Here is a 16622-nt window from a genome sequence, read left to right on the forward strand (position 1 = left end):
AAGATGATGAAATGCAGTAATTTATTATATATGTATATATATATATATATATATATATATATATATATATATATATATATATATATATATAGGGTTGGGGAGTAACAGAATACATGTAATGGGATTACGTATTTAAAACACAAAATATAAGTAACTGTATTCCACTACAGTTACAATTTATATCACTGATAATTACAATACAGTTACATTTAAAAAGTATTTTGATTACTGAAGAGGTTACTTTGCATTTTATTGTCATTTGTTTAATTTCATATTTAGTCCTTTCAGATGGAAAACATTTGATGATGCGATCCAAACTGCTTTTGAACAGCGGTGAAACAATTTCTTATGACGTGTTACATTCATACAAGCAGACAGAGAAGTAAGTTTGAAGTAAGTTTGGAGCAGAAGAAATAGAAATAAACCTTGTGTATTTGTCAGCTTTACATTAAGGTAAAATGCCATGTTACATGCACATGTTCCCAGCCACGAATCAGGCAGATTAGTCTTTGTGAAGGACGCATGAATCAAGCCACGCTCAAGGTTATCCTGGAAGAAAACTTGCTGTTTTCTGCTCTGACAATGTTCCCCAAATCTGAGGATTGGTTTTTCCAGCAGGACAATTCTCCATGCCACATTGCCAGGTCAATCAAGGTGTGGATGGAGGACCACCGGATCAAGACCCTGTCGTGGTCAGCACAATCTCCAAACCAGAACCCCATTGAATCCCTCTGGGATACATTTTTGCACCAGGAGTGGCATAAAGTCACCCAACAGCAATGCAAATGACTGGTAGAGAGCGTGCCAATAAAAGCGGTGATTTGGAAATCAGGGTTATTCCACCAACTATTGATTTCTGAATTCTTCCTAAGTTAAAACATTAGTATTGTGTTTAAATATGAACTTGTTTTCTTTGCATTATTCGAGATCTGAAAATGCATCTTTGTATTTTTACCAGTTGTCATTTTCTGCAAATAAATGCTCTAAATGAAAATATTTTTATTTGGGAAAAATGTTGTCTGTACTTCATAGAATTAAACAAACGTTAATTTTACTCAAACACATGCATATCAATATTAAATGCAGAGAAACAGAATTTTGCAGTGGTCTCTTTTCCAGAGCTGTATATATATATATATTTAGAAATATTTCACTATAATGCACAAAATGACGTTTTAATGCTTAGTCAAGATAAATGCAGACAAAATGGGAGGTCATTTTGCAATCAGGGCACCAAATAACATTTTGTATTAAAAAAAAAATATATAATTTCATAGGCTATATCCTTCCTATTGTTCATCAAATTGTCTATATGCGATTACAGTTTTATATTTTGTTGGACAAAATCATCTAGCAAAAAAAAGATCACCTTAATAGTAAACTACCCCATATCCCTTACCATTTTGTAATGGCATATTTACATTTTATGACATCACTCAGAAATCCACGCAAAGCTAACTTCCTTAAAATGTGTTTAAAATATTATGGAATTAGCTAAAGTGGTGGAAAAACAGTGTGCTATTTTTTTATTTCCATCCCCTATTGTTTCATTTTCTAGTTAGCCAGCTTCGGTCAGCTGAATAGGCAGGGCATATAATAAGGGGTGCCTCATTTTTGCCAGATTTGTTAGTGCATGGGCTGAAGAAAGGATATAAAGTGTCTGAAAATGTGTCTGTGAAGGTAAAAATCGGTGACTTTGTATCTGCATTATAAAAGGAAATTTGACCTTTTTCATAGTCCACATATACAAAGATGCGCTGGGGTTTTTGGTGTAGGATTATAGGTGTTGCTGGCTCTGTGCGAAAGATATAATCATGTTTGTCACGTAGACTTATGAACCAAAATCCGTTAGCTGGGCAGGCGACAATTTTTCCTTTCCTGTTGATGGAGCGGCTGGCCATGCCCAGATCCCAGTCTGTCTTCTCACCCACCTGGACTTCCCAGTAATGCCGACCAGAGCTGAAACCTTGGCAACCAAGTACACACACCACACGGTCAAACCGTTCGGGTATATCTGGCACATTTTGGAAGCGGTCACTGCAGCGTACTTGTTTGCCATCCTCGGAGATGATCAAACGTGGATGGGCAGAGTCTCGATCTAGGGTTATATCCACTGAAAGGAGAAACAGAAGAGTTGTGAAAACAACACATTTTGGTGACTTGGCACACGTCAATCTTTAAAAGTGATATGCGAGGAATATTTGTCAATTTTGTAATCTTTGCAATGACATACAGGACATTTTCTTCCAAGTTTTACTGTTCGTAAGTTGGATTTCTCTGGCCAAGTTATGTTAAAACCTTTCATAATAGAGCTGGTCTGGTTGTAGTCCAAAAACCTTGAAGAAAAATAGCATTTTCGAGCTGAGTATTCCCTTTGGATTTTTCTTTCCCATGTGATTTTTTCCTTTGGGTTTTTATAATGCCAGTTTTGGATTTACGGGTAAAATAAGGTCTGTGGTAAACATTACTTGAAGATACTTAGTCATACATCAAACATTCATTTTAAAGCCGCATTGAAGCAGCCTACGTTTAAAAAGAAAACACACACACACACACACACACACACACACACACACACATTCCCGAGGGAACCCTTGGCAAATTAGCCTTCCTGGTTCACCTACAAATTGACGTCACAGCTAAACAACTCTGTTTATGTTATTTATTTACATCTCACACCGAGGTCAGCCTCACAGTAGACACTGAACTTCACTTTGAAAAATGGTCAAACAAAAAGAGAATTACAGTTGTCTGCAGTGAAAAAACTTACTTGTTTGATTATTTTCTGTGTGAGAGTGCAAACCTGAGAACACAAGACATATAGTCACAAACATGACCTTGAGAACACAGTGATACAGTACATACATGCAAAAAGCAATGATTTGCTCTTGAAGTCTAAATGATATTAAACATATGATACACAATATTAAAAAAAATTCATTTGGATATTCAAAGTTCTATTGACTCTTTTCAAACTCTGTTCATTAAATGAAAAGTTCACCAAAATAAAAAAAAATAAAAAACTCAGATGTGTATGACTTTCATCGGCAAAGCACAATTGAAGAAGTTTAGAAGAATATCTCAGCTCTGTAGATTCATACAATGCAAGTGAATGGTGACTAAAACTTTGAAGTTTCAGAAAGCACATGAAGCGATATAATCGGTTTGGTTTGAGAACAGACCCAAATATAACTGCAGTTTTACTATACATTTTTGACATCAGCAGTCTCGACAATTATGATTTCAAGCTCGATTACATTTCCTTGTGCCATCTAGCACTCTACGCATGCGTCAGGCACTATGAAGTGTAATCAAACTTGAAATCATGATGCTGCCTAGAGACTGCAATGGCAAGCCGTACAGTGAGAAGACATTGATTAAACCACTGGAGTCATATGGATTACTTTTATGCTGCCTTTATGCGCTGTTTGGAGCTTCAAAGTTTTGTTCACCATTCACTTGCATTGTATGGACCTACAGAGCTGAGATATTCTTCTAAAAATCTTTGTTTGTGTTCTGCCAAAGTAAGAAAGACATACACATATCTGAGAAGGCATTAGGGTAAACTATGAGATCATTTTCATTTTTATTATTATTATTTAATGATTTAATTGACAGTATAATTTCTGTACAAAATACAAAAATGCATATGTATATGAGGATGGATTGGAATGTCTGCTTATGATCAGTTTTTGAAGAAACTCACATATCTCTGAGAGTCTCCGCAGCTCTACTTGAAATTCTTCCACCATCTGAGTGACGTTCTTTTGCACTACCCCTGAAGAAGGATCAGGGGTCAAGGCCACTCCGTCCAAGCTTTTTGTCACAGGGAAACTACTATAAGCTGGATATGTCTGAAAAGATACATAGATAGAGGTATTGAGCACACAAATAACAGACTGGGATATTGATTTCAAAACTACCAATTTGATTGACTGCTGACCGGTTAAAGGGATAGTTCACCCAAAAATCCTCTCATTATTTACTCTCCCTCATGCCATACCAGATGTGTATGACTTTCCTTCTTCTGCAGAACACAAATTATGATTTTTAGAAGAATATTTCAGTTCTGTAGGTCCATACAATACAAGTGAATAAGTGTCAAAATGATGAAGCTCAAAAAAGCACATAAAAGCAGCAGTAATCCACAAGACTCCAGTGATTTAATCCATGTCTTCAGAAGTGATATAATAGGTGTGGGTGAGAAACTGATCAATATTTAAGTCCCTTTTTACTTGAAATTCTTTTCCCTTCCCAGCAGGGGCGGTATGCATTAAGAATGTGAATCACCAAAAACACAAGAAGAGAATGTGAAAGTGATCGTTTTCTCACACACATACCACTTCTGAAGATATTGATTTAACCACTGGATTCATATGGATTACTTTTATGCTTACTTATGGGATTTTTGAAGCATCAACTCACTCACTTGCATTATATGGACCAAAAGAGCTGAAAAATTCTTCTAAAAATCTTCATTTGCATTCAGCAGATGAAAGAAAGTCATACACATCTGGGATGGCATGAGAGTGAGTAAATGATGAGAGAATATTCATTTTTGTTGAATTCCTATACATTTTGGAACTATTCCTATAAATTCTTAATTTTAAGTTGTTTAAGCCTTAATCTTCGAGAAAGTGTGGGCACAATAAACCATGAAAAATGTGTCAAGATTACAGCTTCTACTTTTTCTGCAAAGGAAGGTGGGTTAGAGAACAAGAAAAGCCATTTTTATTTATGTATTTATTTTTACCTTGAAGAAGGTAAAATGATCTTGGGACTGGGAAAGCTGATTGAGGGTGCTGCATCTATTTCTCAGTTCGGAGATCTCCATCTGCAGGTCTCGTATGAAGTCCTGAGAGCGAAGCTCTGCAGCGCGTCGTCCCATCTCTACCACCTGCAGAAGCTCAGTCTGGGACCTCTCAACAGCACTCATCAATGCACTAAACATACTCACAGTACCCGCTGCCTCTTGCTCGGCCTTCACCTTACACCAAAGAAATAAGAATGTAAATAAATACAAATTTGTACAATGGTCATTAAAGGTGAAGGGTGTATTTTCTGCCCCACCTGGGGTCAACAAACGAATTACAAAAATAATGTTTCTTGAGAACTATCCACTGTCTTTCATTGGTAAAACAAACAGATAATTCTTCCCAAACTCACACCATTGATTGAGCCAATTTTGCCATATTGGGAGGGCTGGGGTGCTCAAACAGAGCAATGTTTTCATAGTGCCACAGTTTTTACACTTTTTTTTGGGAGAATCATCCTACAAATGGCTTACTTAAAGGGAAAGTTCAAATTGAAATTCTATTTTAATTTACTCATCAAGACTTTCTTGCTCCTGCATAACACAAACAAAGATATTTTGAAGGATATATCATGTCTGTTCGTCCTTACAATGTAAGTCAATGGGGTCCATCTGTTTCAAGCTCCAAAAAGGACATAAAGGCAGCAAATAAATGTAACCCAAACAACTCAAGTAGTTTAACCCATGTGTTCTGAAGAAATGTGATCGCTTTAAGTGAGAAACAGACCAAAATTTAAGTCCTTATTCACTATAAATCTTGACATCCACCCGATCCAAAGACGTTGCATTTTCATTTTCTAGTGTTAAACATTAAACTTTTGATGATCACATTACGTTTAAAAGTACAAAAAACAAAACAAACAAAAACAAGTTAACAGTCTCTCATTAACAGCGCCAAGGAAACTGTGGAAACTGTGGATGTCAAGATTTATAGTCTTAGAATAGTATAGAATAAAGAGTTATATTTTGATCCATTTCTCATCCAAAACCGAACATACTTCAGAAGACATGGATTAAACCACTCGAGATGAATGGATTATATGCTGCCTTTATGTCATTTTTGGAGATTGAAGGTTTTAGTCCCCATTGACTTGTATTGTATGGACAAAAATGCATCATATATCCTTCAAAATGTCTTAATTTGTGTTCTGCATAAGAAACATTTTTATATAAGAAACATTTTTATTTTATGTTTTAGACTTCATGAGGATGACTAAATTATGATAGAATTATTATTTTGTGTGAACTATCCCTATATGCTGAGATCAATAAAATTAGACACATCACCTTTATATTATATTTCTACTGTAAGTATATAAAGCATTAGTATAGCATAGATGCACACACTTCAATTTCTGTAAGTGATGTTTGGATCTCCTGTATCTTCCTCTCTCTTACTGTGATCAAACCTTGCAACTCGACCTCCATTATACGTAACTGGGACTGAATAAAGATACAAAATGTTAATAAAAAACATACATTAAATAAAGAAACACAACACACATAGGTTTGTTGACCAAGCCCTACCATGCCATTTATATTACCTGTTATTGTTCTATTATAATTTCACATACTCTATCCTATATTTTTTTTTCTATGGATATGGAAACCACAATACATTCACACTCAACCATTACAGATAGGAGTCTCACACTAACCTTCTTAATGTTCATATCCCTCTTGGCATCCACCACAGAATGCCCCTGATGCTCCTTCTCTGCACATACTGAACAAATGCATGCCTGGTCATTCTTGCAGAATAGTTCCAAACTCTTCCCATGTCTGGGACACTGTGGCACACTGGGACCAATTTCGTTGGTTCTATTCACACTTAGGCTCTGTTTAGGTGTCATAGAAACTAGGGAAGAAGAAGATTCCAACGAAGGCAGCACAGAATCACTGGATGCAGATTTTTGGAAGCGGCTTTTCATCTCTGTAAATAGCACATCAGGGAGTGCTACTGGCCTGTGCTGCCCCCCAGGCTTCAGTGCAGAGAAAGGATTGGTCGGCGAGTCTGCAGCAGCATTCCTAGGACTCCCAGTGGACTCCGCCATACGTTTAAACTGCTCAGTGATCTCCTTAAGTGTGTGATTAATGTGGAGCTCAGGGCGCTTGCGGAAGCTCTCCTTACACAGAGGACAGAGGCAGGCTTTTCCTTGGCCTTCCCAATAGGATGTGATGCATGCTAGGCAGAAGCTGTGGCCACAGGGTGTGGAGACAGGATTGGTGAAGATTTCCAAACAAATAGAGCAGACAAACTGCTCCGCTGACAGAAATTCAGTAGGAAGTGACATGGTATATCTGAAAACATGCAAACTTGTTGTGGAAAAGAAATGGAAAGAGACAGTGTAAGTGGATGTCATTGCTATCAGTCAACACACATGCATTCACACCTATGTACAGTATGAACACTACACAGCCACTTGTTTTCCAAGTCCCCGACCGATTAGTCAGGTTGGCTATCCTACTTACATCTGTTTGTTTAAAACATTTAGTGGATACTCTGACATTGAAATGACACACACTCTCCCAATCAAAGATAAGGAAGGTGTAATCGCATTGGCATAAAAAGATACAGAATTATTTTCGGTCATTGTAAACTATTGTTAACTAAAATGGTGGAATTAAGTATGACCAGCTACACAGCTATCCACGTTGTGAATAAAAACCATCCAAAGCTTTTAAAGAGCTGACAAAACGTAAGGGCTGTTTATGACATATTTTCATCAATTAAAGGCACGTAAATATAAATAAATTCGAAATATTTTGTTGTTACAAAGTAAGAGAAATCACATTTAGTGACCATTTACGCTGAGCACAAGGTCCATAAAACTTTGAATCAACACATTTACCTTCACACACATAGATGAATACATGGAAGACAAAAAATCTGAACAACAATTTACCTGCATAGATGCTCCTTTAAAAATCAGCTGCTTTTCAGTCCTTCCCTTCCCAGCTGTTTTTTGCCTTGTTCTGCTCAGTATGTGGCATTTCAGAAACCTTAACTGTTGCGTGAAGACCTCCTGGAAACAGGTGTGTCTGCATACCAACAGTTGAACACATAACAACACAGTTAGGCTATTCAGGGTACACGCCTGGTTGCTCATCTAACCAGTCAGACAGGTGCAGATGTTTATTTTCAAGACTCTCTCTATCATTTACATTTTAAATGCTCATGGCTGAAACATCACACTGTCTCATAAGAATGGAGTTATAGCTCTCTGGGAGGACATCATCCCTTAATGCATATAAAAGAATGTTAGATGACTTCACTAAAGATAAAAGCAAAGAAAAATTTACTTTCAAATATAGAAAAGAAAATAATAATTATTAAGACAACAGTGGCACATTCACAAATATAAACAAAATAGCCTTTGTTTCCATTTTGGCAAATTCTAGGAATATTCTAGATTTTATATAAATTAAGATTAATTGACAGCATTTGTGGCATACAGTTGATTATTACTGTAACCGGTCCTACTCAACCTGCTCTGAATGAATCAACTCAATGTCATCAGTTGCAATGACTGTCATCAGTTGCTAGTGCGCCTATTGTGGCCAGGGGAGTGAGGTTTACACACTGCACTGCTACCTACCAGCTGGCTACCATTACATTACCACAAAAACAATTTGACCCGTCCATCCCACAGTGAGGCATTTACAATGGAAATTATTAAGATCCAAATTTGGAGAGTTTAAAAGCAAAATTGGGAATCTAATAATTTCATAAAATAACTTACATTAATTAGTCTGGTAAAAAAATTAAAGGTTGATTCTGTCATACTAAAATCATGTCAACAAACACATTGTTTACAGCTTGTGGCTATACTTTTGAGTATTTTTAAATTTACAGATTGGCCTCATTCACTTCCATTATAAGTGCCTCACTGAAACCTTGAATTATTTTTTTTTTAAGAAGAAGAGGAACAAGTTGAAGTTCATTTTTGTGTTTATCAACATTATGCCACAAATGCTTTCAATTGAGCTTAAAGATATGTTCCAGGTTCGATACAAGTTAAGCTTAATTGACAGCATATGTGGCATATTGTTGATTACTACAAAAATTCAGTTAAACTCGTTCATCCATTTCTTGAAAAAAAATAAGAAGAAGCAACAAAAATCAAGATTACAGAGATACAGAGTGGAAGTGAATGGAGCCAATTTTTGAAGATACATTTTTTTCAAAAGTACAGCTCCAAGACATAATGGATATGCATGTAAATTATTTTAGTGTGATACAATCCCTTACAAACGTTTTCTCTGGAAAGTTATAGCCAATTTTACTTCGTTACCATGACAATGTAATGTCAACAAACCCTAAAATCCTAAAATTACTGTAAAAATGACAAATTAAACAACTTTACAGCTCAAATAACACAGGAGAATTAATGCAAGTGCTTTTATAAAAATATAAAGTTTAATATTTCTGTGTTTAAACCCTCCAAAAATTGTCCACATTCACTTCAATTGTAAGTGCCTCACTGTAACCTCAATTTTTTATTTTTTTATTACGTTTTTTGGTCATCAACATAATGCCACAAATGCTGTCGATTGAGCTTAAGTTGTATTGAACCTGGGTTATTCATTGAACTGATCAATGACATTCATAAAAAATCATAAAAAAAGATTGTTCATTAAAAAAAAAAAGATGCCATAATAATGTGGATTGGTAAAATAATCTCTCTCTCCTTCGATAGTATTGATCCTGACTCAATAATTGACTGTTTTTTTAGATTCTGCCACCACGATAAATTTACTCTTTCAACCCTGACTAAGATCAGCACTTTAGAAGGAAGTACAGAAAATTAGTGTATGGAAGCTAATTGTTTTGATTACCATGTATTGCCAATTATGTGATTCATTTTACAAGCATTCTTATTTCATGTGCTTAAATGTGATGTACAATGAAAACAACAATGGATCCCAAGCAATGACTGCTCATACACTGCCGGATCTCTTTACCTAAGTGGGTTGTGTCCATTTAAAAAACAATTCTATGTTGAGTAAAAGCCTTGATAACTTAAGTCCATATTCAGTATTTTGTATTTGCATGCTTAAATGAAATTAATGGGATGTAATTATTATCTTAAAAAATGAATACAGAAGCGATGGCATCTTTGATAAGAGCTGCATGCTGTGGAACATTAGGAGGTGTAATGTGACTGATTGCAGATCTTTTGAGTGATGATGTACAGCACCGGGCACACATCTCCCTTGACCACCAGGGACAACACAGCTCCCAGCACCCTGTCCAACGTGACGGTCTGAACAACAAAAGGAAGAGAAAAAAACGGACCATGTTACACCGGCCCACCACAAACTGCAACTTTCACCTGCATAAAAGTTTGTTGGCACCGCTCCAACTACTGGACTGGGTCAAGGGCTTCCTTTTTAGTGAGATCAGTTAGCAGGCTGGTGACGTCCGAATAATTAGGCACAAACCTCCTATATTAGCGAGCCCCAGGAACTGTCTCGCCTCCTTTTTGGTCTTGGGTCTCAGGCAGGCCACAACCGCTGCAGACTAGTACCACCCGTGACCCAAGTGGAACCCCAGATACCGTACTTCCACTCATCCAAGTGCACACTTCTTAGGGTTTGCCGTTAGTCACGCACGTTGTAGCGACCTCAGAACCGCCCTCAGATGCTGCATATGCCAACCATTATTCTATATAATGATGTTATCCAGATAGGAAGAAAAGTAAGCTGAGTGCGGTCTGAGGACTCGATCCGTAATGCACTGAAACATAGCCAGGTCCCAAGCAAACCAAACCGAAGGGCCACAAATTGGTGTGAGCCAAACGGTGTGGAAAAGGCCATTTTCTCATGGGACATTGGTGTTAAGGGGATCTGCCAATAAATACAGTGTTGAATAAAAGCAAGCTGCACCCAACCGAATGAGCAGTTTGTCATATATGAGGCATTGGGTACGCATCAAATTTAGACATTGCATTGACTTTTCTATACTCCACACAGAACACTGGCCCAGACACTGTGGGATGCTTATTTTACCCCATATCGAGCATGGCCTTTATTTCTTCTCGAACAAATTTTTTTTGCGCTCGGGTAACTACCCCTGGGGTTGTTTCGATATGGTGTTTTATGAGGTTCATATGACCAGGAAGGGGCGAGAACATGTCTTAGAATTCTCTTTGCAACTGGGCCACGTCTGTGATTTGCGATGGTGAGAGGTGGTCCCAGCCAGTGACTTGGGTGCTGCGATTGGCTTGGCATAGCTTCACAGCATCTTGTTCCCTCCTTTCGGGTAAACAATATTATGCAAAGTAACCAAGACATTCCCATTTAAGAAGGTAAGGTTTCTACGCTGCTTCAGAAGCTGACATTAAGGCCATATATCATCTGGCCTAGCGCTGATGTGCAATGCCTACTAGCCAATACAGGGTAGTCTAAATTATTGCTAGCCACATCTTCATATTGAAAACTAAGAAGGAAGATGGAACAATAAACCAATGGCTCGATGTCAAGACAGAGACACTAGTCATGCTGGGTGGTGTAGCAGTGTCTTGACACCTATTTTCGGTCAGTGATAATAAGGGGAGCAGAGTGATCACCAAGAGCTTTGGCACCATGACACTAGCCAACAGGATAGTGAAATCATGGCTTTTGGTACAATGACACTGTAAAGATTCAATGGGAAGGAGAATGCGAGAACCGGCTTGACAATATAAATAATAGTTTTAATGATAAACTTAAAGACAAACGCACACATGACGGATATGTCCATTAATGATCTCTCTCTCCCACACAATCCTCCACAGTCGACCTTTATCCCTCTCGGAGGCTTGATTAGCCTGATAAGGGACTGGGTGTGTATGATCACGACCTGGCCCCACCCTCTGCCCTGCCACAGACACTAACTGACAGGGTAGTGAAACCATGGCTTTTGGAACAATGATACTAGATGACAGAGTAGTGAAACTTTGGCTATGGCATAATGACATCAGCCAAAAGGGAGATGGCTAACATTGTACACATGTTCTCATTCACACATCTGGGAATGGAGAGACCAGAGTCTCTAACACCAGTGCTCATCGACTGGTCAGTTATCAACCTTCTTCACCTGTAAAGATTTGTGAAGAGAGGGAAGATACATGCAGGTTGTATAACCTGGAAAAAGTGTTAGGGAAGCCCAACCTGCTGCCAGAAATATGTCTTCTAGCCAAAGGAAGAGGCCATAATCCTGGTAGAATTAGCTTTTTTTGCCCACGTCATATGTGAGCGCAATCGGACATTCTTAGGTTGGAGAAGGCCAAACCCTTTGGGCGGCCTCAAAAGAAAACAAAACAGTTGTTCTGATACCTTGCATTGATACATTTGGTCAATGTACATGTGTAATGCCTTAACTGGACAGAGCATAAGTAGTCACTTAGCCTTGTCCGACTTAAGCAGAGGAGGAGGACATTTTTGTAGGGTAACAACCAAAGCCCTAACTGGAGGTTTAAGCACTTTGGGCACATAATATTCCCTGGGATTAAGAATAGACTTCGACAGACCTAGTCCAAACTCTACACAGGATTTATGGATCAAAAGGGCCTGATGGTTGCCAATACGTTTGACTGATGCCATTGCGAGTAGCAGCACAGTCTTCAAAGAGAGTATGTGTAAGCTTATCGCCTCGAGTGGCTCATACGGGGAATGTGCTTAACACCAGGATGGTAGCAGGGCAAAAAAGGCTCTCAGCCCTCTTGTACCACATAGAATTTTTCTGAAGGTGACTGTGTTGCCAAGCGTGATGAGGGCCCCTCGGGCTGAGTCAGCACTGGAGAGATCTCATCCATGGCAAGCCAAGTAGGGTGAAGGCAGCTACAACTGCCATCAAACCCAGCATTCAAATGTAGGAGAATGGACTGAATGTGTTCATCAGTCAGGTGCTATCACGGTTTTTTAATCTAGATTTTTTCTTAAGAAGGAAACTTGCTGACTGGGCACTCGCATGCTCTGTCAATTTGGCCCCTATACACTAGCACAGATCTCTGTGCTTGCACGCTTGTCCATTCATTGAGCTATTAGATTGAGCCATCAGCAACCGAAAGAGAAAGTTCAGAATCTAAACATTTGTGCATGTGTGAAGGGGATAGCCCATTGGGATGGCCCAGGACTGGAATGCAGCCCTTTTGAAGACGAATTTAAAATTGGCCTGGAGCTAGGGGATATCTGCATGCATGCATCTCCAAATCGCTTCACACCAAACAGTTCAGTGGATGGAACTGAGAAAAAATATATGTACAAATACCTTAAAAATGTCAAATTCAGGTGCCTCAAGTCCATTATGGTTCTCAGCCCCCCATCTTTCCTACTTGGCAACCATAAAATGTATGTCTGTAGAAACCTTCTGTGCTTGCACACCAGTACTTCCTATATTGCATCATTGACAATGAGGTATTGTACCTCTAAGTATAAAAAGTGTCCCGCACTATATTGTGGAGGACAGAACGACATTGAGTCTTCTTAGGCAGTTGCCTTACGTAGCCGTGTTCGACTGTTCCTCTGCTGGATTTTTGCTGACTTCTTTGAACATATTTGTGTCTCGTGCAGTGCCTTGGGTTCTGACATACTGAACAGCACAGACTGAAAATAGTGTTCTCTTTCCCAGCATTCAATGGTGGGGAAAGTGAGAGCATCATCTTGGAAATGTGGAAGAAACCACTCCATAGGGTCTATCCAGCATGTACACCTTGCAATGAGGATTTAGGTTTGTGTTGTGACATGGCAGTTCTCTGGCATAAAGTTAACACAGTAAAAGCAGGCATCGAAATTACCTGTTACACCACAAACTCGTTCCCGGCTTGCAACAGCTATTTAGGTGACAAAATTGTCAAGATCCTGACTTCGATCTGGTTTATTTTTTATAATTTAGTGGCAGGATCCTGACAACTATGTTTTGCTTTCTGTTGTGTTTTGTTGTTTTGGATGTCTGTTGTATTTTGTTCCGATATACTTTTAATTTCTGAAAGTATACATCCTCTTTTTTTTGTTTGCTCCCTTTCTTTGTTTCCTTGCTCCACCCTTTTAGAAAATGAGGAAAGGGTGGAAGGAAAGGAAATGAGGACAGAGGAATCTAAGCAAGACAGATTTGTAAAATGAAATGTCTTTTCATTTGTCTGATATCAGAGTTTGAGCATTTTTGCACAGCTGCAGTACCTTGGTGCACTTGCCGTTAAGTTACTGAAATGTATTTATATACACTCACCTAAAGGATTATTAGGAACACCTGTTCAATTTCTCATTAATGCAATTATCTAATCAACCAATCACATGGCAGTTGCTTCAATGCATTTAGGGGTGTGGTCCTGGTCAAGACAATCTCCTGAACTCCAAACTGAATGTCAGAATGGGAAAGAAAGTGTGATTTAAGCAATTTTGAGCATGGCATGGTTGTTGGTGCCAGACGGGCCGGTCTGAGTATTTCACAATCTGCTCAGTTACTGGGATTTTCACGCACAACCATTTCTAGGGTTTACAAAGAATGGTGTGAAAAGGGAAAAACATCCAGTATGCGGCAGTCCTGTGGGCTGAAAATGCCTTGTTGATGCTAGAGGTCAGAGGAGAATGGGCTGACTGATTCAAGCTGATAGAAGAGCAACTTTGACTGAAATAACCACTCGTTACAACCAAGGTATGCAGCAAAGCATTTGTGAAGCCACAACACGCACAACCTTGAGGCGGATGGGCTACAACAGCAGAAGACCCCACCGGTACCACTCATCTCCACTACAAATAGGAAAAAGAGGCTACAATTTGCAAGAGCTCACCAAAATTGGACAGTTGAAGACTGGAAAAATGTTGCCTGGTCTGATGAGTCTCGATTTCTGTTGAGACATTCAGATGGTAGAGTCAGAATTTGGCGTAAACAGAATGAGAACATGGATCCATCATGCCTTCTTACCACTGTGCAGGCTGGTGGTGGTGGTGTAATGGTGTGGGGGATGTTTTCTTGGCACACTTTAGGCCCCTTAGTGCCAATTGGGCATCGTTTAAATGCCACAGCCTACCTGAGCATTGTTTCTGACCATGTCCATCCCTTTATGGCCACCATGTACCCATCCTCTGATGGCTACTTCCAGCAGGATAATGCACCATGTCACAAAGCTCGAATCATTTCAAATTGGTTTCTTGAACATGACAATGAGTTCACTGTAATAAAATGGCCCCCACAGTCACCAGATCTCAACCCAATAGAGCATCTTTGGGATGTGGTGGAACGGGAGCTTCGTGCCCTGGATGTGCATCCCACAAATCTCCATCAACTGCAAGATGCTATCCTATCAATATGGGCCAACATTTCTAAAGAATGCTTTCAGCACCTTGTTGAATCAATGCCACGTAGAATTAAGGCAGTTCTGAAGGCGAAAGGGGGTCAAACACAGTATTAGTATGGTGTTCCTAATAATCCTTTAGGTGAGTGTATATGTTCATAATAAATCCATATTATACAAGATGCACTGTTGAAGCATTTGATAATTATTGTTTATTTAAACTGCAAAGGTAAAACATGAATTGAAACTGTTGTGTCAGATGTGAAGGATTAGGAGAATTTATGCATGCTTCAGATGCTTCCACTAAAAAGTCTTCTGCATAGGAAACTCCTGTGCTTCTTTGCTCAAGCATTCTCTGGGAGCTTCCTCTGACTTTGATCCTTGCCTCCTCATGGTGCATTTAGAGAATTGATACATCCTTACTGATGGTAGACTTTGATTGGTTTCCAGGTCACAGGCCCAAGGATGGGGGAGCGAGGATACGAGGATGCACAATTAGGGAAATGAGAAGCACACCTGCCCTCCTCATTTACCTCTTGATTTCCCCCTTTTTATACTCCTCCTGTTCCCCCTATGGTATAATGGAGATATACGGTGGGGAAAGCGAGAAGCAATTTTACAATTTTAGCCATAAGTGTCATTCACCTGACTCCAGGCCATCCATAGACCTGCCAATTTCCTAAGCAGATATTTTGTTGAACAGAGTGCTTGTTTGTTATTTGGCACTTTTAAGAAGTATCACAAACGTGGCTGCACTAGAGACTTAATCGCTCACTGAATAGAAAGAACGTCAAGTCAATGTGGATTCTGGAGGGGGCAGAGATGATGGCGAGGCTCGAGAGCACACAGACACTGTGAACAATTTCGCCTTTTTTAATGACAGGGCTCTCTCCAACTTGAACCTTGTCATGCTTCATAGAAAAGTGAACTAAATGCTACAGGCGGTCATGTGTGCCAACATGGCAACTGAGTCCAATTTTCATTCTTAGGAAGGAAACTTACTGACTGGGTACCAACATGCTCTTTATCCAGTTGACCCTGTTCCTTAAAACTAAAGCAACTGGTGACTTTGTCCTGATTCCCATCCTCAGGGGAAAAACTGCAAGTACCTCATCTGAGTGCATTCATGTTTCAGTAAACATATATGGCAAACGTGAACACCTCCACCTAACGTATCATACCTGTGCCGATTGTGAGGCACCGATAGTGAAGTTCAGGTGAATCTGCTTCACATGGAGAAAAAAGAGGCACACATACAGTCCCTTTGGGAGACGCAGAAAAGCAAGCGTGAGGAGAGGGAAGCAGCTTCAGCTTTCAGAGCAAAATCAAGCCTCTAGAGCTAAGCATCATGAGTTTCAGGTGGTCTGTTGAACACAGTCAGTCTCAATGAGCACTTTTAGGGAACAACACTCAAGACCGTTGGACAGAGGGATGTTGGGAGAAGGAAAACACTTGTGAAACATTTCTTTCTTTCAAAATTTCAAAAGGAAATACTTTTCAACAAGTGGCTCTTTTACAGTAGTTGTCTTCAA

At 39.1% G+C, this 16622-nt stretch overlaps 1 protein-coding gene across 1 annotated transcript; it reads right to left on the reverse strand.

The window, feature by feature from the left end:
- Nucleotides 1–99: 99 nt before the first annotated feature.
- Nucleotides 100–7860, reverse strand: LOC127651659 (E3 ubiquitin-protein ligase TRIM39-like). The gene is made up of 7 exons (XM_052137605.1): nucleotides 7720–7860; nucleotides 6472–7129; nucleotides 6161–6256; nucleotides 4754–4987; nucleotides 3707–3854; nucleotides 2771–2803; nucleotides 100–2113 (listed from the first exon to the last, which is right to left on the reverse strand). The coding sequence occupies exons 2-7, from the start codon at nucleotides 7105–7107 to the stop codon at nucleotides 1548–1550; spliced, it is 1713 nt and encodes a 570-aa protein (XP_051993565.1). The 5' UTR covers nucleotides 7108–7129; nucleotides 7720–7860; the 3' UTR covers nucleotides 100–1547.
- Nucleotides 7861–16622: the final 8762 nt, after the last annotated feature.

This window comes from Xyrauchen texanus, chromosome 11 (genome assembly GCF_025860055.1).
Source record: "Xyrauchen texanus isolate HMW12.3.18 chromosome 11, RBS_HiC_50CHRs, whole genome shotgun sequence".
Lineage (NCBI taxonomy): Eukaryota > Metazoa > Chordata > Actinopteri > Cypriniformes > Catostomidae > Xyrauchen > Xyrauchen texanus.